Source organism: Cherax quadricarinatus, chromosome 2, assembly GCF_038502225.1.
Source record: "Cherax quadricarinatus isolate ZL_2023a chromosome 2, ASM3850222v1, whole genome shotgun sequence".
In the NCBI taxonomy this organism is placed as follows: domain Eukaryota; kingdom Metazoa; phylum Arthropoda; class Malacostraca; order Decapoda; family Parastacidae; genus Cherax; species Cherax quadricarinatus.
The window spans coordinates 11,449,632-11,471,218 of NC_091293.1; the positions used below are offsets into that span (position 1 = coordinate 11,449,632).

The 21,587-nt window shown below is 46.6% G+C and overlaps 1 protein-coding gene and 1 long non-coding RNA gene across 2 annotated transcripts in view; both read left to right on the forward strand.

Annotated features, from left to right (window-relative positions):
* Positions 1 to 14,875, forward strand: part of LOC128704608 (urea transporter 1) — a 45,664-nt gene extending 30,789 nt beyond the window's left edge. Inside the window, exons 5-9 of the mRNA XM_070089602.1 lie at positions 5,702 to 5,879; positions 12,654 to 12,801; positions 13,417 to 13,601; positions 13,996 to 14,133; positions 14,563 to 14,875. Of these exons, the coding sequence (XP_069945703.1) occupies positions 5,702 to 5,879; positions 12,654 to 12,801; positions 13,417 to 13,601; positions 13,996 to 14,133; positions 14,563 to 14,637 (724 nt within the window). The 3' untranslated portion in view covers positions 14,638 to 14,875. The remainder of the gene's footprint in view (positions 1 to 5,701; positions 5,880 to 12,653; positions 12,802 to 13,416; positions 13,602 to 13,995; positions 14,134 to 14,562) is intronic.
* Positions 14,876 to 15,022: 147 nt separating this feature from the next.
* LOC138853029 (uncharacterized) lies at positions 15,023 to 17,307 on the forward strand. Its single transcript, XR_011392274.1, has 2 exons — positions 15,023 to 16,078; positions 16,159 to 17,307. It is a non-coding gene; the product is annotated as an uncharacterized lncRNA (long non-coding RNA).
* The last annotated feature ends 4,280 nt before the right edge of the window (positions 17,308 to 21,587 follow it).

Below are 21,587 nucleotides of genomic sequence, written 5' to 3' on the forward strand. Positions count from 1 at the left end.
CACCATCACCACCAGTACCACCATCACCATCAGTACCACCATCACCACCCACTACCACCACTGCCATCATCGCCACCAGTACAATCACCACCAGTACCACCATCACCACCAGTACCACCATCACCATCCACTACCACCATCACTAACAACACCATCATCACCCACTACTACCATCATCACTCACTACCACCATCACCATTAGTACCAACATCATCACCCACTACCACCATCACCACCAGTACCATCATCACCACCAGTACCACCATCACCATCAGTACCATTATCACCATCAGTACCACTATCACCACCAGTACCACCACCACCACCAGTAGCACCATCGCCACCAGTACCATTCACCGCCAGTACCATCATCACCACCAGTACCATCATCACCACCAGTAACACCATCACCACCAGTACCATTACCACCAGTACCACCATCATCACCCACTCCACCATTACCACCAGTACCACCATCATCACCCTCTCCACCATTACCACCAGTACCACCATCATCACCCTCTCCACCATTACCACCAGTACCACCAGCATCACCCTCTCCACCATTACCACCAGTACCACCATCATCACCCTCTCCACCATTATCACCAGTACCACCATCATCTCCCACTCCACCATTACCACCAGTACCACCATCATCACCCTCTCCACCACTACCACCAGTACCACCATCATTACCACCAGTACCACCCTCATCTCCCACTCCACCATTACCACCAGTACCACCATCATCATCCACTCCACCATTACCACCAGTACCATCATCATCACCCACTCCACCATTACCACCAGTACCACCATCAACACCCTCTCCACGATTACCACCAGTACCACCATCATCTCCCACTCCACCATTACCACCATCATCTCCCACTCCACCATTACCACCAGTACCACCATCATCTCCCACTCCACCATTACCACCAGAACCACCATCATCACACTCTCCACCATTACCACCAGAGCCACCATCATCACCCTCTCCACCTTTACCAACAGTACCACCATCATTACCCATTCCACCATTACCACCAGTACCACCATCATCACCCACTCCACCATTACCACCAGTACCTCCATCATCACCCTCTCCACTATTACCACCAGTACCACCATCATCACCCACTCCACCATTACCACCAGTACCACTATCATCACTCACTCCACCATTACCACCAGTACCACTATCATCACCCACTCCACCATTACCACCAGTACCACCATCATCTCCCACTCCACCATTATCACCAGTACCACCATCATCTCCCACTCCACCATTACCACCAGTACCACCATCATCACCCTCTCCTCCATTACCACAAGTACCACCATCATCACCCACTCCATCATTACCACCAGTACCACTATTATCTCCTACTCCACCATTACCACCAGTATCACCATCATCACCCTCTCCACCATTGCCACCAGTACCACCATCATCACCCACTCCACCATTACCACCAGTATCACCATCATCACCCTCTCCTCCATTACCACCAGTACCACCATCATCACCCACTCCACCATTACCACCAGTACCACCATCATTACCCACTCCACCATTACCACCAGTACCACCATCATCACCCTCTCCACCATTACCACCAGTACATTGCAGAGTCACTTGTTTGCACAGAACTGCTAAATGCCTCAAATGATGTAGTGGAAGTTTTAGCAGTAAAGGTCGAGAACCAAAACCTATTCATTGTGGTAGTCTACAAGCCTCCGGATGCAACATCCCAGTAATTCCAGGAACAGCTGTTAAATATTGACCACTGTCTGGAAAATCTTCCAGCTCCTGCACCCAACATCTTGCTCTTGGGGGATTTCAAGTTAAGGCATCTAAAATGGAGGAATATAGCAAATAATATTGTTGCAGAAATAACACCATGAGGCAGCTCTGATGAAAACTCACACTCACACGAGCTTTTAAATCTCTGCACAATATTCAATTTAAACCAGCAAATAATAGAGCCTACTAGACTGGAGAATACACTAGACCTCATCTTCACTAACAATGATGATCTGATAAGAAATGTCACCATATCAAAAACAATATACTCAGATCACAACATAATTGAGGTTCAGACATGTATGCGTGGAGCCCCAGACCGACATAATGAGACTAGTCACGAGGGAGCATTCACCAAATTCAACTTCAGTAACAAAAATATAAAGTGGGACCAAGTAAACCAAGTCCTAACCGATATAAGCTGGGAAGATATACTAAGCAACACAGACCCCAACTTATGCCTAGAACAGATTAACTTGGTGGCACTCGATGTATGCACAAGGCTTATTCCTCTAAGAAAAAGGAGGAGTAGATGTAAAATAGAAAGAGACAGGCGCTCCCTTTACAGGCGACGGAAAAGAATAACAGAGCGGCTAAAAGATGTCAATATATCTGAAATGCGTAGGGAGACACTGGTCAGAGAAATAGCAAGCATCGAACTTAAGCTAAAGGAATCTTATAGGAGTCAGGAATCGCGGGAAGAACTAAAAGCCATAAATGAAATCGAAAGAAACCCAAAGTATTTCTTCTCCTATGCCAAATCAAAGTCGAGAACAACGTCCAGTATTGGGCCCCTACTTAAACAAGATGGGTCCTACACAGATGACAGCAAGGAAATGAGTGAGCTACTCAAGTCCCAATATGACTCAGTTTTTAGCAAGCCGCTAACCAGACTGAGAGTCGAAGATCAAAATGAATTTTTTATGAGAGAGCCACAGAATTTGGTTAACACAAGCCTATCCGATGTTATCCTAACGCCAAATGACTTCGAACAGGCGATAAATGACATGCCCATGCACTCTGCCCCAGGGCCAGACTCATGGAACTCTGTGTTCATCAAGAACTGCAAGAAGCCCCTATCACGAGCCTTTTCCATCCTATGGAGAGGGAGCAAGGACACGGGGGTCGTCCCACAGTTACTAAAAACAACAGACATAGCCCCACTCCGCAAAGGGGGCAGTAAAGCAACAGCAAGGAACTACAGACCGATAGCACTAACATCCCATATCATAAAAATCTTTGAAAGGGTCCTAAGAAGCAAGATCACCACCCATCTAGAAACCCATCAGTTACACAACCCAGGGCAACACGGGTTTAGAACAGGTCGCTCCTGTCTGTCTCAACTATTGGATCACTACGACAAGGTCCTAAATGCACTTGAAGATAAAAAGAATGCGGATGTAATATATACAGACTTTGCAAAAGCCTTCGACAAGTGTGACCATGGCGTAATAGCGCACAAAATGCGTGCTGAAGGAATAACAGGAAAAGTCGGTCGATGGATCTATAATTTCCTCACTAACAGAACGCAGAGAGTAGTCGTCAACAGAGTAAAGTCCGAGGCAGCTACGGTGAAAAGCTCCGTTCCACAAGGCACAGTACTCGCTCCCATCTTGTTCCTCATCCTCATATCCGACATAGACAAGGATGTCAGCCACAGCACCGTGTCTTCCTTTGCAGATGACACCCGAATCTGCATGACAGTGTCTTCCATTGCAGACACTGCAAGGCTCCAGGCGGACATCAACCGAATCTTTCAGTGGGCTGCAGAAAACAATATGAAGTTCAACGATGAGAAATTTTAATTATTCAGATATGGTAAACACGAGGAAATTAAATCTTCATCAGAGTACAAAACAAATTCTGGCCACAAAATAGAGTGAAACACCAACGTCAAAGACCTGGGAGTGATCATGTCGGAGGATCTCACCTTCAAGGACCATAACATTGTATCAATCGCATCTGCTAGAAAAATGACAGGATGGATAATGAGAACCTTCAAAACTAGGGAGGCCAAGCCCATGATGACACTCTTCAGGTCACTTGTTCTATCTAGGCTGGAATATTGCTGCACGCTAACAGCACCTTTCAAGGTAGGTGAAATTGCTGACCTAGAAAATGTACAGAGAACCTTCACGGCGCGCATAACGGAGATAAAACACCTCAATTACTGGGAGCGCTTGAGGTTCCTAAAACTGTATTCCCTGGAACGCAGGCGGGAGAGATACATGATTATATACACCTGGAAAATCCTAGAGGGACTAGTACCGAACTTGCACACGAAAATCACTCACTACGAAAGCAAAAGACTTGGCAGACGATGCAACATCCCCCCAATGAAAAGCAGGGGTGTCACTAGCACGTTAAGAGACCATACAATAAGTGTCAGGGGCCCGAGACTGTTCAACTGCCTCCCAGCATACATAAGGGGGATTACCCCCTGGCAGTCTTCAAACTGGCACTGGACAAGCACCTAAAGTCGGTTCCTGACCAGCCGGGCTGTGGCTCGTACGTTGGTTTGCGTGCAGCCAGCAGCAACAGCCTGGTTGATCAGGCTCTGATCTACCAGGAGGCCTGGTCACAGACCGGGCCGCGGGGGCGTTGACCCCCGGAACTCTCTCCAGGTAAACTCCAGGTCTCCAGTACCACTATTATCACCCACTCCACCATTACCACCAGTACCACCATCATCACCCACTCCACCATCACCACCAGTACCACCATCTCCTATCCACTGCTCTCTGTGTTTCTCAGAATATGTATGTATACATCCACTGGTAGCGTGGATATCTTCCCCTGGTAGCGTAGATATCTTCCCCTGGTAGTGTGGATATCTTTCCCTGGTAGTGTAGATATCTTCCCCTGTTAGCGTAGATATCTTCCCCATGTAGTGTAGATATCCCTCCTGGTAGCGTAGATATCTTCCCTTGGTAGCGTCGATATCTTCCCCATACCACGTGTGGGATTTGAACCCGCGGTCAGAGAGTCTCAAAACTCCAGACCGTCGCGTTAGCCACTGGACCAGCTAGCCACGATTGTTTGCAATCGTGTCATTACGATTTCGTCAGTCATGTTGACGGCAGTGAGGGAACTTGAGCTAGAGTTCGTCACGGCCATGCTAGCTGAAGATTCGTCTGTAAAAACTTGCATTTGTGGTCACAGTGGTGCCTATGCTAACCTTCCTATGGTGTAGAAATATACCTAGTTGGACGAATCTTATTGTGGCTAGCTGGTCCAGTGGCTAACGCGACGGTCTGGAGTTTTGAGACTGACCGTATTTTCAAATCCCGCCCGTGATATGGTTTGTTTGCAATCGTGTCATTACGATTTCGTGAGTCATCTTCCCCATGTAGTGTAGATATCCCTCCTGGGAGCGTAGATATCCCCCCTTGGTAGCGTAGATATCTCTCCTGGTTGCGTAGATGCCTTCCCCCAGGTAGCGTAGATATCCCTCCTAGTTGCATAGATATCTTTCCCTGGTAGCGTAGATATCCCTCCTGGTTGCGTAGATATCTTCCCCAGGTAGCGTAGATATGCCCCCCAGGTAGCGTAGATATCCTCCCCTGGTAGCGTAGATATCCCTCCTCGTTGCGTAGATATCCCCCCTGGTTTCATAGATGTCTTCCCATGGTAGCCTAGATATCCCTCCTAGTTGCATAGATATCTTCCCCTGGTAGCGAAGATATCCCTCCTAGTTGCATAGATATCTTCCCCTGGTAGCGTAGATATTCATCCTGGTTGCGTAGATATCCCCCCTGGTTGCATAGATGTCTTCCCCTGGTAGTATAAATATACTTCCTGGTTGCGTAGATATCCTCCCCTGGCAGCGTAAATATCATTAGCGCAGATATTCCAATTTGGGTTCTTGGGTGTCTCTTTCCGCAGCGTGTGTGTGATGGGCGCCCTGGCCAAAATCCTGGGTGGACACAACATCCCGGCCTTCACACTGCCCTTCAACATCGCCATCTCCACCACCTTCATGTGCATCAGAGCTGCTGGCTACGGAGAAGAACCTCCAGCATCAGCAAACATCACTACCACCACCTCTCTTCAGTGGGACCAGGTGAGCCACACTATTGCCTATATACAGCTGAATCGTAGTTACGTAAAGTTGAGACGTAGTTATCAACAGGAGAGGCATCGATAGCGAAGAGGCTTGACTCAGTATATATATACAAAGGTATACAGATAAACATACATCGAGATGTGTGCATATTTCTCAGAGTAAATACACTGAGAATTAGTTTAATGATCAACGATATGTTGATATATTCTTAAATTCTGTTATACAGGATAATTGCAGGCGAAAGACGTTAAATCTAAGGTAAAAATAGACATTTAGATAAAGCAGTTTCTAACAGCATGCAGGTGAGTTTCATTGAACACTCACACAGGTGAAATTATCCTCATTAGATACAAACTAGAAATTCTAAATTGAGGTTAAGTAAGAATTGATCCCAAATTTAATTTTTCATCATATATATATATATATATATATATATATATATATATATATATATATATATATATATATATATATATATATATATGCAATAAGATCACAGTAAACAGGTGATTTCAAAATATGCAAAACAACCACTCTGAAAGAATAGAGAAATTCCAAGCGCTTTCGTGACTACTCACATTATCAAGGAACTATGAAAGTAAAGCATCCAAGGAAGCTATATAAGGGGTCCGGCCAGCACCTCACTATCAGATCCCACAACGGTTAAACACCTGACGCGCGGCGACCCAACTTGGATAGGTCCCTTGCACAACTCACCCCCAAGCTATTCTACCCAAGAAAATTTAAAAATTATTATTTGTCCAGTGTATTATTAAATTCTTCCCAAATTCTATTAATTATAAATGGATCTAATTTATATAAACCAAAGGAAATATTCATATTATTGTCAAAACTGCTTTTTATGAAACAAGATTCAATTATATTCCTGTCGACCATGGACTTGCTTGATACTACTTTCTCAACTTTTTGAAAATCAATTGGATGGTTAAAATCTCTTACATGAATAAATAGAGCATTGGAATCTTGTCCAGTTCTAATGCTATATTTATGTTTTAATCTTAGTTCGAGATTTTTACCAGTTTGACCGTAATAAACTTTATCGCAAATTTTACAAGGAATCTTATAGACACATCCATCAGCATTTTGGGGGGAATTCTTTATCAAAAGTTTTTTTGCTGTATCAAGATTTTTGAATACAACTTTAATATTAAAAGTCTTAAGAAGAGAAGGCATATCAACCAAGTTTTCATGGTAAGGGAGAACCAACATATTTTTAGTTGAATAAGGCTGGTTGTCCCTTTTTGGATTATAAAAAGTGTTTCTAGCAACTTTAAAAGATTTATCAATTACATTTCTTGGGTATTTTAAATCATTACCTATTTCATAAATATCCAAAATTTATGAAATAGGTAATGATTTAAAATACCCAAGAAATGTATGAAGGTGAAGGTATGCTGTGGCTGTGTGTGAAGGTATGCTGTGGCTGTGTGTGAAGGTATGCTGTGGCTGTGTGTGAAGGTATGCTGTGGCTGTGTGTGAAGGTATGCTGTGGCTGTGGGTGAAGGTATGCTGTGGCTGTGTGAAAGTATGCTGTGGCTGTGTGTGAAGGTATGCTGTGGCTGTGTGTAAAGGTATGCTGTGGCTGTGGGTGAAGGTATGCTGTGGCTGTGTGTGAAGGTATGCTGTGGCTGTGTGTGAAGGTATGCTGTGGCTGTGGGTGAAGGTATACTGTGGCTGTGTTAAGGTATGCTGTGGCTGTGTGTGAAGGTATGCTGTGGCTGTGTGTGAAGGTATGCTGTGGCTGTGGGTGAAGGTATGCTGTGGCTCTGTGTGAAGGTATGCTGTGGCTGCGTGTGAAGGTACGCTGTGGCTGTGTGTGAAGGTATGCTGTGGCTGTGTGAAGGTATGACGTGGCTGTGGGTGAAGGTATGCTGTGGCTGTGTGTGAAGGTACGTTGTGGCTGTGTGTGAAGGCATGCTGTGGCTGTGTGTGAACGTATGCTGTGGCTGTGTGAAGGTATGCTGTGGCTCTGGCTGAAGGTATGCTGTGGCTGTGTGTGAAGGTATGCTGTGGCTGTGGATGAAGATATGCTGTGGCTGTGTGTGAAGGTATGCTGTGGCTGTGGGTGAAGGTATGCTGTGGCTGTGGGTGAAGGTATGCTGTGGCTGTGGGGGAAGGTATGCTGTGGCTGTGTGTGAAGGTATGCTGTGGCTGTGAGTGAAGGTATGCTGTTGCTGTGGGTGAAGGTATGCTGTGGCTGTGTGAAGGTATGCTGTGGCTGTGGGTGAAGGTATGCTGTGGCAGTGTGAAGGTATGCTGTGGCTGTGGGTGAAGGTATGCTGTGGCTGTGTGTGAAGGTATGCTGTGGCTGTGCGTGAAGGCATGCTGTGGCTGTGGATGAAGACATGCTGTTGCTGTGTGTGAAGTTATGCTGTGGCCGTGTGTGAAGGTATGCTGTGGCTGTGTGTGAAGGTATGCTGTGGCTGTGGGTGAAGGTATGCTGTGGCTGTGGGTGAAGGTATGCTGTGGCTGTGGGGGAAGGTATTCTTTGGCTGTGGATGAAGGTATGATGTGGCTGTGGATGAAGATAGTCTGTGGCTGTGGGTGAAGGCATGCTGTGACTGTGTGTGAAGATATGCTGTGGCTGTGGGTGAAGGTATGCTGTGGCTGTGGGTGAAGGTATGCTGTGGCTGTGGGTGAAGGTATGCTGTGGCTGTGTGTGAAGGTATGCTGAGGCTGTGGATGAAGGTATGCTGTGGCTGTGTGTGAAGGTATGCTGTGGCTGTGGATGAAGATATTCTGTGGCTGTGTGTGAAGGTATGCTGTGGCTGTGGGTGAAGGTATGCTGTGGCTGTGGGTGAAGGTATGCTGTGGCTGTGGGGGAAGGTATGCTGTGGCTGTGTGTGAAGGTATGCTGTGGCTGTGAGTGAAGGAATGCTGTTGCTGTGGGTGAAGGTATGCTGTGGCTGTGTGAAGGTGTGCTGTGGCTGTGGGTAAAGGTATGCTGTGGCTGTGTGAAGGTATGCTGTGGCTGTAGGTGAAGGTATGCTGTGGCTGTGTGTGAAGGTATGCTGTGGCTGTGTGTGAAGGTATGCTGTGGCTGTGTGTGAAGGTATTCTGTGGCTGTGTGAAGGTATGCTGTGTCTGTGGGTGAAGGTATGCTGTGTCTGTGTGTGATGGTATTCTGTGGTTGTGTGCGAAGGTATGCTGTGGCTGTGTGTGAAGGTATGCTGTGGCTGTGTGTGAAGGTATGCTGTGGCTCTGGGTGAAGGCATGCTGTGGCTGTGTGTGAAGGTATGCTGTGGCTGTGGATGAAGATGTGCTGTGGCTGTGTGTGAAGGTATGCTGTGGCTGTGGGTGAAGGTATGCTGTGGCTGTGTGTGAAGGTATGCTGTGGCTGTTGGTGAAGGTATGCTGTGGCTGTGGGTGAAGGTATGCTGTGGCTGTGGGTGAAGGCATGCTGTGGCTGTGTGAAGGTATGCTGTGGCTGTTGGTGAAGGTATGCTGTGGCTGTGGGTGAAGGTATGCTGTGGCTGTGGGTGAAGGCATGCTGTGGCTGTGTGAAGGTATGCTGTGGCTGTTGGTGAAGGTATGCTGTGGCTGTGGGTGAAGGTATGCTGTGGCTGTGTGAAGGTATGCTGTGGCTGTTGGTGAAGGTATGCTGTGGCTGTGGGTGAAGGTATGCTGTGGCTGTGGGTGAAGGTATGCTGTGGCTGTGTGTGAAGGTATACTGTGGCTGTGTGAAGGTATGCTGTGGCTGTGTGTGAAGGTATACTGTGGCTGTGTGAAGGTATGCTGTGGCTGTGTGTGAAGGTATGCTGTGGCTGTGTGTGAAGGTATGCTGTGGCTGTGTGTGAAGGTATGCTGTGGGTGTGTGAAGGTATGCTGTGGCTGTGGGTGAAGGTATGCTGTGGCTGTGTGTGAAGGTATGCTGTGGTTGTGGATGAAGGTATGCTGTGGCTCTGGGTGAAGGTATGCTGTGGCTGTGTGTGAAGGTATGCTGTGGCTGCGTGAAGGTATGCTGTGGCTGTGGGTGAAGGTATGCTGTGGCTGTGTGTGAAGGTATGCTGTGGCTGTGGGTTAAGGTATGCTGTGGCTGTGTGTGAAGATATGCTGTGGCTGTGGGTGACGGTATGCTGTGGCTGTGGATGAAGACATGCTGTTGCTGTGTGTGAAGTTATGCTGTGGCCGTGGGTGAAGGTATGCTGTGGCTGTGGGTGAATGTATGCTGTGGCTCTGGGTGAAGGTATGCTGTGGCTGTGGATGAAGACATGCTGTTGCTGTGTGTGAGGTTATGCTGTGGCCGTGGGTGAAGGTATGCTGTGGCTGTGGGTGACGGTATGCTGTGGCTGTGGATGAAGACATGCTGTTGCTGTGTGTGAAGTTATGCTGTGGCCGTGGGAGAAGGTATGATGTGGCTGTGGGTGAATGTATGCTGTGGCTGTGGGTGAAGGTATGCTGTGGCTGTTGGTGAAGATATGCTGTGGCTGTGGGTGAAGGTATGCTGTGGCTGTTGGTGAAGATATGCTGTGGCTGTGGATGAAGGTATGCTGGCTGTGGGTGAAGGTATGCTGTGGCTGTGGGTGAAGGTATGCTGTGGCTGTGTGTGAAGGTATGCTGTGACTGTGGGTGAAGGTATATTGTGGCTGTGGGTGAAGGTATGTTGTGGCTGTGGGTGAAGGTATGCTGTGGCTGTGGGTGAAGGTATGCTGTGGCTGTGGGTGAAGGTATGTTGTGGCTGTGGGTGAAGGTATGCTGTGGCTGTGGGTGAAGGTATGCTGTGGCTGTGGGTGAAGGTATGTTGTGGCTGTGGGTGAAGGTATGCTGTGGCTGTGGGTGAAGGTATGTTGTGGCTGTGGGTGAAGGTATGCTGTAGTTGTGGGTGAAGGTATGCTGTGGCTGTGGGTGAAGGTATGTTGTGGCTGTGGGTGAAGGTATGCTGTGGCTGTGGGTGAAGGTATGTTGTGGCTGTGGGTGAAGGTATGCTGTAGTTGTGGGTGAAGGTATGCTGTGGCTGTGGGTGAAGGTATGTTGTGGCTGTGGGTGAAGGTATGCTGTAGTTGTGGGTGAAGGTATGCTGTGGCTGTGGGTGAAGGTATGCTGTAGTTGTGGGTGAAGGTATGCTGTGGCTGTGGGTGAAGGTATGTTGTGGCTGTGGGTGAAGGTATGCTGTGGCTGTGGGTGAAGGTATGCTGTAGTTGTGGGTGAAGGTATGCTGTGGCTGTGGGTGAAGGTATGTTGTGGCTGTGGGTGAAGGTATGCTGTAGTTGTGGGTGAAGGTATGCTGTGGCTGTGGGTGAAGGTATGTTGTGGCTGTGGGTGAAGGTATACTGTAGTTGTGGGTGAAGGTATGCTGTGGCTGTGGGTGAAGGCATGCTGTAGTTGTGGGTGAAGGTATGCTGTGGCTGTGGGTGAAGGCATGCTGTAGTTGTGGGTGAAGGTATGCTGTGGCTGTGGGTGAAGGTATGTTGTGGCTGTGGGTGAAGGTATGTTGTGGCTGTGGGTGAAGGTATGTTGTGGCTGTGGGTGAAGGTATGTTGTGGCTGTGGGTGAAGGTATGTTGTGGCTGTGGGTGAAGGTATGTTGTGGCTGTGGGTGAAGGTATGTTGTGGCTGTGGGTGAAGGTATGTTGTGGCTGTGGGTGAAGGTATGTTGTGGCTGTGGGTGAAGGTATGTTGTGGCTGTGGGTGAAGGTATGCTGTGGCTGTGGGTGAAGGTATGTTGTGGCTGTGGGTGAAGGTATGCTGTAGTTGTGGGTGAAGGTATGCTGTGGCTGTGGGTGAAGGCATGCTGTAGTTGTGGGTGAAGGTATGCTGTGGCTGTGGGTGAAGGTATGTTGTGGCTGTGGGTGAAGGTATGCTGTAGTTGTGGGTGAAGGTATGCTGTGGCTGTGGGTGAAAGCATGCTGTAGTTGTGGGTGAAGGTATGCTGTGGCTGTGGGTGAAGGCATGCTGTAGTTGTGGGTGAAGGTATGCTGTGGCTGTGGGTGAAGGTATGTTGTGGCTGTGGGTGAAGGTATGCTGTAGTTGTGGGTGAAGGTATGCTGTGGCTGTGGGTGAAGGTATGTTGTGGCTGTGGGTGAAGGTATGTTGTGGCTGTGGGTGAAGGTATGCTGTAGTTGTGGGTGAAGGTATGCTGTGGCTGTGGGTGAAGGCATGCTGTAGTTGTGGGTGAAGGTATGCTGTGGCTGTGGGTGAAGGCATGCTGTAGTTGTGGGTGAAGGTATGCTGTGGCTGTGGGTGAAGGTATGTTGTGGCTGTGGGTGAAGGTATGTTGTGGCTGTGGGTGAAGGTATGTTGTGGCTGTGGGTGAAGGTATGTTGTGGCTGTGGGTGAAGGTATGTTGTGGCTGTGGGTGAAGGTATGTTGTGGCTGTGGGTGAAGGTATGTTGTGGCTGTGGGTGAAGGTATGTTGTGGCTGTGGGTGAAGGTATGTTGTGGCTGTGGGTGAAGGTATGTTGTGGCTGTGGGTGAAGGTATGTTGTGGCTGTGGGTGAAGGTATGTTGTGGCTGTGGGTGAAGGTATGTTGTGGCTGTGGGTGAAGGTATGTTGTGGCTGTGGGTGAAGGTATGCTGTGGCTGTGGGTGAAGGTATGTTGTGGCTGTGGGTGAAGGTATGTTGTGGCTGTGGGTGAAGGTATGTTGTGGCTGTGGGTGAAGGTATGCTGTAGATGTGGGTGAGGGTGTGCTGTGGCTGTCGGTGAAGTTATGCTCTGGATGTGGGTGAAAGTATGCTGTGGCTGTGGATGAAGTTATGTTGTGGCTGTGGGTGAAGGTATGCTGTGTTACTAAGAAGTTCTGGTTGCACCAGGTGTTTATGGGCACGTTGCTCTCTGGTGGACACGTGTGGGCTGTGGAGGACGTAGCTTGTTCCTGCCTCGTCTACCTGGGCCTCTTTATCTACTCTCCCATCCTTACCCTCGTCAGCTATATGGGTGCCACTCTCGGTACACTGACAGGTCAGTATCATAACTGAGGTCACTCTCGGTACACTGACAGGTGAATATCACTGTGTCCTGGCCACCTTGACAGATCCAAACGACATCTGGAATTAACTATATCTACGGTGACCAGCCTGGCCTATAATGTAATCGTGGAGTTGTCCTAATCACCTTAACTAGGATGACTTGGAAAATCCATTCACTAATATCAAGTTTAAGTAGCCAGATCCAGTCACTATACTGAGCATGAGTCAACGGCTCTTAAAAAAATAATTTTGGTTTTTACACTTGTATGTTTATTTAGCAGTTTTTTCTAGTGTTGATAACTCCGTAAAACACATTAAACTCTCTTATTTGTAAACGTCACCGGTGCTGCCTTCAGATGTGGATACTGTAATTTGTAAAGGCAGAATGAGTGATGGTGTTCAGAAAACAACTCTTCACTTAGAGCATGAATGAAGCCGTCCAGTAAACTCGCCTCTCGAAACAAAATCTAAAGAAAAACCAACTCTTGCTTCGGAGTTATGTGTCACTTCACCTCTTTAGTGTACTTTCTGTGTATTCTTGTAACTCCAGCACTAACCTGTTCCACCCACTCTTGTACTCACATACTTCTTTTCCACTTCCCTGTAGGTCTGCTGGTGTCGTCTGCGCCGTACACGTTGGTCTACCATGGCATCTGGGGCTACAATGGTTTTCTGTCAGCGGGCTCCATCGCCTTTTTCATGGCTCCTACACCCAGAGTGATTCTCGTTGCTGCTATCAACGCTGTGTTCGCCACCTTCCTGCAGTCAGCTCTCGGACCAGTCTATGCTGCTGTAAGTGTCTCCTACTGGTGTGCCTACATGTCTAAGTTGATGAAGTGTGGGCTTGTGTGTGTGGTTAGATGATAGTGTTTTTGTTTGTGGGTAGATGATAGGTATGCTCTGTGGGGGGAGTAGATGATAGATATGCTGTGTGTGGGGGGGAGGGGTAGATGATAGGTATGCTATATGTGTGGGTAGATAGAGAGTGTCAGTATGTGTAGATAGAGAGGGTCTGTATGTGTGGGTAGATAACAGGGTGATTCTATATGCGCAAGTAGATTATGAAATATGTCTGAGGTTGGGCCTAATGCTAGACTGCAGCTGACCGATGGAGGACAAATCTTGTCAACTTGTAGTTACGACTGCTGGACGAGTGAATTTGACTCTCTTAATCCTTAATCCGCAGAACAAACTTCCCGTGTTCACCTTCCCGTTCTGCCTGGCCGCGGTGCTCTTCCTGGCCACGGCCATGGCCACCGGACCATCCTCTCTTAGAGTCTCCTCTCTCTCCTTCCCAGAACTCCATCTCGTTGAATACAATCAGGTAAATGGCCTACACTCAAAATTGGCCCACCTGGGCAAATACTTCCAGCTCCTGTGTAACAAGCTGTTGACATATAATGTAATTACCTCGTCTTATTGTAACATTGTTACACTTTGTAATTACAGGCGTAAAAAGTATCTCTCTTGATATGTATGCACTAACAGAAGCATTGAATTCATACTTGTAAGAGCGTATATCTTAGAGAATATTTCAGTTCCTACTTTAGGAAATAAAATATCCTTGATTAGTTATCCAGGCGGCAAACAGCCTTTTGTGTCCCTCGCGTAAGTCTATAGGTTTTAGACCTAAAAAATATCAATCAATCAGTGCTGTTACGGATAATTTTGTATTGGTTTCTAACTTTCTTAGATCTTGTTACGTGTATAGAGTTCATGCTTTGAGTCTCTTCATTACCACCGCATTTTACAGCTGAAGAACTCGCAAATCGCGCCCACTAAGGAGAAGCCGGATGAGGAAGATGGTATCACACAACCCATGGTCTAACTCACTGGGAACCTCCATGGAGGCCTTAGGACTTCATCAAGACCTGACGACCCCCCTTCCCCTCTTCCCTGTGAAGACTTAAGTGTTTCTTCAAGACCTGAGGACCCCTTGAAGATCTCAGTGCTTCTCTAAGAACTGAGACGGCCCTCTGATTTTTGAGAACGACTAGAAGGCCTCATAATGACGAATACCTCAATGTTGTATCGTGAAGTCCTAGAAAACTTTATATATATATATATATATATATATATATATATATATATATATATATATATATATATATATATATATATATATATATATATATATATATATATATATATATATCTATATATATATATATATATATATATATATATATATATATATATATATATATATATATATATATATATATTTATATATATTTATATATATATATATATATGTCGTGCCGAATATGTAAAACTGGTCAATCAGCAAGAACTCATTTAAAATTAAGTCCTTTCTAAAATTTTCTCTTATACGTTTAAAGATATATTTTTTTCATTAATGTTAATGTAAAAATTTTTAATTTTGCACCTAAAGAATTTTAGAAAACTTACCTAACCTTATTATAACAAGAACAATTTATTTTAGCCTAACCCAACTAAATATATTTTAGAATTGTTTACAGTAATTTAATACTAAACAAACACAGTGAAATATATTTTTTTCGTTAGATTCAGAATGATTTTGGCGAAATTATTGCATACACAAATTTTCATTTGCCCTATATGGCAAGATGAGCGTTGCTATTTAAGCCAAGATCGCAAGTTCTGCCTATTCGGCACGACATTATATATATATATATATATATATATATATATATATATATATATATATATATATATATATATATATATATATATATATATATATATATATAGTATAATTATGAGAACCCAAACGGCATCCTGTAATGATAAATATCCCCGGCCAGTGCCTCCCTGGAGCCGCCTCAGCAACAATCCTCGCCACGCAGATGTAACACCACATCCCAGGAAATTTTAAATATATATATTTTTTTACAGTCAGCTCAGCCATATAGTGAATAATTTAACTGTATGAAATGCAGCTAAGGTGTATGACATGCAGTTCCTCCATGTGACATGCAGATTAGGTGTTTAACACGCAGATCAGGTGTTTGACACGCAGATCAGGTGTTTGACACGCAGATTAGGTGTTTGATACCCAGAGCAGGTGTCTGACCTTCAGATCAGGTGTTTGGCCCTCAGATCAAGTGATTGACACGCAGATCAGGTGTTTGACACGTAGATCAGGTGTTTGACACGCAGATTAGGTGTTTGATACCCAGAGCAGGTGTCTGACCTTCAGATCAGGTGTTTGGCCCTCAGATCAAGTGATTGACACGCAGATCAGGTGTTTGACACGTAGATCAGGTGTTTGACACGCAGATCAGGTGTTTGATACCCAGAGCAGGTGTCTGACCTTCAGATCAGGTGTTTGGCCCTCAGATCAAGTGATTGACACGCAGATCAGGTGTTTGACACGTAGATCAGGTGTTTGACACGCAGATCAGGTGTTTGACACGCAGATCAGGTGTTTGACACTCAGATCAAGTGATTGACACTCAGATCAGGTGTTTGACACGTAGATCAGGTGTTTGACACGCAGATCAAGTGATTGACACGCAGATCAGGTGTTTGACACGTAGATCAGGTGTTTGACACGCAGATCAGGTGTTTGACACTCAGATCAAGTGATTGACACTCAGATCAGGTGTTTGACACGTAGATCAGGTGTTTGACACGCAGATCAAGTGATTGACACGCAGATCAGGTGTTTGACACGTAGATCAAGTGATTGACACTCAGATCAGGTGTTTGACACTCAGATCAAGTGATTGACACTCAGATCAGGTGTTTGACACGTAGATCAGGTGTTTGACACTCAGATCAAGTGATTGACACTCAGATCATGTGTTTGACACGTAGATCAGGTGTTTGACACGCAGATCAAGTGATTGACACGTAGATCAGGTGTTTGACACTCAGATCAAGTGATTGACACTCAGATCAGGTGTTTGACACGTAGATCAGGTGTTTGACACTCAGATCAAGTGATTGACACTCAGATCAGGTGTTTGACACGTAGATCAGGTGTTTGACACGCAGATCAAGTGATTGACACGCAGATCAAGTGTTTGACACGTAGATCAGGTGTTTGACACTCAGATCAAGTGTTTGACACGTAGAACAGATGATTGGCACGCAGTACAGTTGAAAGCAGATCAACAAATTTGTCATGAATAGTCAGTCATCATTATCCATCGAGTATAACCTGCCATATATGTGTGTTTGTGTGTGTGTGTGTGTGTGTGTGATGGTAGCAACGTGTGTGTGTGTGTGTGTGTGTGTGTGTGTGTGTGTGTGTGTGTGTGTGTGTGTGTGTGTGTGTGTGTGTGTGTGTGTGTGTCTAAAAGTGTGTGTGTGTGTGTGTGTGTGTGTGTGTGTGTGTGTGTGTGTGTGTGTGTGTGTGATGGTGTGTGTGTGGGTGTGTGTGTGTGTGTGATGGTAGCAACGTGTGTGTGTGTGTGTGTGTGTGTGTGTGTGTGTGTGTGTGTGATTGTAGCAACGTGTGTGTGTGTGTGTGTGTGTGTGTGTGTGTGTGTGTGATGGTAGCAACGTGTGTACTCACCTAATTGTACTCACCTAATTGTGGTTGCAGGGGTCGAGACTCAGCTCCTGGCCCCGCCTCTTCACTGATCGCTACTGGATCCTCTCTCTCTCTGCTTCCTGAGCTTTGTCATACCTCTTCTTAAAACTATGTATGGTTCCTGCCTCCACTACTTCACTTGCTAGGCTATTCCACTTGCTGACAACTCTATGACTGAAGAAATACTTCCTAACGTCCCTGTGACTCGTCTGAGTCTTCAGCTTCCAGTTGTGACCCCTTGTCCCTGTGTCCCCTCTCTGGAACATCCTATCTCTGTCCACCTTGTCTATTCCCCGCAGTATCTTGTATGTCGTTATCATGTCTCCCCTGACCCTTCTGTCCTCCAGTGTCGTCAGTCCGATTTCCCTTAACCTTTCCTCGTACGACATTCCCTTGAGCTCTGGGACTAGCCTTGTTGCAAACCTTTGTACTTTCTCTAACTTCTTGACGTGCTTGACCAGGTGTGGGTTCCAGACTGGTGCTGCATACTCCAGTATGGGCCTAACATACACAGTGTACAGTGTCTTGAACGATTCCTTATTAAGGTATCGGAACGCTATTCTCAGGTTTGCCAGGCGCCCGTATGCTGCAGCGGTTATTTGGTTGATGTGTGCCTCCGGTGATGTGCTCGGTGTTATGGTCACCCCAAGGTCTTTCTCCCTGAGTGAGGTCTGTAGTCTTTGTCCACCTAGCCTATACTCTGTCTGCGGTCTTCTTTGCCCCTCCCCAATCTTCATGACTTTGCATTTGGCTGGATTGAATTCGAGAAGCCAGTTACTGGACCACATGTCCAGCCTCTCCAGGTCTCTTTGCAGTCCTGCCTCATCCTCGTCCGATTTAATTCTTCTCATCAGCTTCACGTCATCTGCGAACAGGGACACTTCAGAGTCTATTCCTTCCATCATGTCGTTCACATATATCAAAAATAGCACTGGTCCTAGAACTGACCCCTGTGGGACCCCGCTCGTAACAGGCGCCCACTGTGATACCTCTTCACGTACCATGACTCGTTGCTGCCTCCCTGTCAGGTATTCCCTTATCCATTGCAGTGCCCTTCCTTTTACGTGTGCCTGATCCTCCAGCTTCTGCACTAATCTCTTGTGGGGAACTGTGTCAAAGGCCTTCCTGCAGTCTAGGAAAACGCAATCTACCCAACCCTCTCTCTCGTGTCTTACTTCTGTTACCTTGTCATAAAACTCCAGGAGGTTTGTGATACAATATTTACCTTCCATGAACCCATGCTGGTTTTCATTTATAATCTTGTTCCTTTCCAGGTGTTCGACCACTCTCCTCCTGATAATCTTCTCCATGACCTTGCACACGATACATGTCAGAGACACAGGTCTGTAGTTTAGTGCCTCGTTTCTGTTTCCTTAAATATGGGGACTACATTAGCTGTCTTCCATTTCTCAGGTAGTTGCCCAGTTTCAAGGGATGTGTTGAAGATTGTGGTTAGAGGCACACACAGCATCTCTGCTCCTTCTCTAAGGACCCATGGGGAGATGTTGTCCGGTCCCATCGCCTTTGAGGTGTCAAGGTCACTTAAGAGCTTCTTCACCTCCTCCTCAGTTGTTCGTATGTCATCCAACACTTGTTGGTATATTCCCTCTTGATGTTCCCTTCTGTTCTGTCTTCCCACAGCCCTTCCTGTCTCTACTGTAAAAACTTCCTTGAATCTCCTGTTCAGCTCCTCACATACCTCCTGATCATTTCTTGTGAGTTCTCCACCTTCTGTCCTTAATCTGATCACCTGGTCTTTGACTGTTGTCTTCCTCCTGATGTGGCTATACAACAGTTTCGGGTCAGTCTTGATTCTCGATGCTATGTCATTTTCATACTGTCGCTGGGCCTCCCTCCTTACCTGTGCGTACTCATTCCTGGCTCTGCGACTGATCTCCCTATTTTCGTGTGTTCTCTGCCTTCTGTACTTTTTCCATTCTCTATTGCACTTTGTTTTTGCCTCCTTACACCGTCGGGTGAACCAGGGGCTTGTTCTGGTCTTCCCGTTGTTACTGTTGCCCTTGGGAATGAACCTTTCCACTGCCTCCTTGCATTTTGTTGCTACATATTCCATCATTTCATTTACTGGCTTTCCTGCCAGTTCTCTGTCCCACTGGACCTCCCGCAGGAAGTTCTTCAACCCTATGTAGTCCCCTCTTTTATAGTCAGGTTTTTCCCATTCTACTCCTGTTATTCTCTCCACTTGCAGCTCTACTATGTATTCAAAGCACAGAACCACGTGGTCGCTAGCTCCTAGGGGACTCTCATACTTGATGTCCTCAATGTCTGAGCTGCCCAGTGTGAACACAAGGTCCAATCTTGCTGGTTCATCCTCCCCTGTCACTCTGGTAGTGTCCTTAACATGTTGGTGCATGAGGTTTTCCAGCACCACGTCCAACATCCTGGCTCTCCATGTTTCGGGACCCCCATGTGGCTCCAGGTTTTCCCAGTCAATCTCCCTGTGGTTGAAATCCCCCATAACCAGCAACTTTGCTCTGCTGGAGTGAGCTCTTCTTGCCACCTCAGCAAGTGTGTCCACCATTGCTCTGTTGCTATCTTCATATTCCTCTCTTGGCCTCCTGCAGTTCTGTGGTGGATTATACATCACTGCAATGACCACTTTGTGTTCCCCCGACTGAAGTGTACCTGCTATGTAGTCTCTTTCTCCCGTCTCATCTATTCCTTCCATTTTCTCGAATTTCCATCTGTTTTTTACGAGCAGAGCAACCCCACCTCCCCCCCTGCCCCTTCTATCTTTCCTCATGATCTGGTATCCTGGTGGGAAGATTGCATCTGTTATTGTCTCCATGAGTTTTGTTTCTGTAACTGCTATGATGTCTGGGGACTTCTCATTGATTCTTTCTTGCCATTCCTCGTGTTTATTCGTTAATCCATCTGCATTTTTGTACCAAACCTTCAACTTCTGTTCTAATACTGTAACTGTGGTGCTGGGGGTGGAAACAGAGGGATCGGTGTGTGATGGTTGGTTTGGATTGTTCAGTTGCCTTGGGGGTGTCGTGGCTGGAGTCCTTCTGCAGGTGTTTCTGGGGGGTGCGCTTGTCCTTCCATTTGATCCTGGGTTATTCTGTGTGTGTGTGTGTGTGTGTGTGTGTGTGTGTGTGTGTGTGTGTGTGTGTGTGTGTGATGGTAGCAACGTGTGTGTGTGTGTGTGTGTGTGTGTGTGTGTGTGTGTGTGTGTGTTATGGTAGCAAGGTGTGTGTGTGTGTGCGTGTGTGTGTGTGTGTGATGGTAGCAACGTGTGTGTGTGTGTGTGTGTGTGTGTGTGTGTGTGTGATGGTAGCCCTGTGTGAGTGTGTGTGTGAGTGTGTGTGTGTGTGTACTCACCTAGTAGTACTCACCTAGTTGAGGTTGCGGGGCTCGAGTCCAAGCTCCTGGCCCCGCCTCTTCACTGATCGCTACTAGGTCACTTTCCCTGAACCGTGAGCTTTATCATACCTCTGCTTAAAGCTATGTATGGATCCTGCCTCCACTACATCGCTTCCCAAACTTACTGACTACTCTGTGGCTGAAGAAATACTTCCTAACATCCCTGTGATTCATCTGTGTCTTCAACTTCCAACTGTGTCCCCTTGTTACTGTGTCCAATCTCTGGAACATCCTGTCTTTGTCCACCTTGTCAATTCCTCTCAGTATTTTGTATGTCGTTATCATGTCCCCCCTATCTCTCCTGTCCTCCAGTGTCGTCAGGTTGATTTCCCTTAACCTCTCCTCGTAGGACATACCTCTTATCTCTGGGACTAGTCTTGTTGCAAACCTTTGCGCTTTCTCTAGTTTCTTTACGTGCTTGGCTAGGTGTGGGTTCCAAACTGGTGTCGCATACTCCAATATGGGCCTAACGTACACGGTGTACAGGGTCCTGAACGATTCCTTATTAAGATGTCGGAATGCTGTTCTGAGGTTTCCTAGGCGCCCATATGCTGCAGCAGTTATTTGGTTGATGTGCGCTTCAGGAGATGTGCCTGGAGTTATACTCACCCCAAGATCTTTTTCCTTGAGTGAGGTTTGTAGTCTCTGGCCCCCTAGACTGCACTCCGTCTGCGGTCTTCTTTGCCCTTCCCCAATCTTCATGACTTTGCACTTGGTGGGATTGAACTCCAGGAGCCAATTGCTGGACCAGGTCTGCAGCCTGTCCAGATCCATGTGTAACTGTCCAGATCCCTTTGTAGTTCTGCCTGGTCTTCGATCGAGTGAATTCTTCTCATCAACTTCACGTCATCTGCAAACAGGGACAC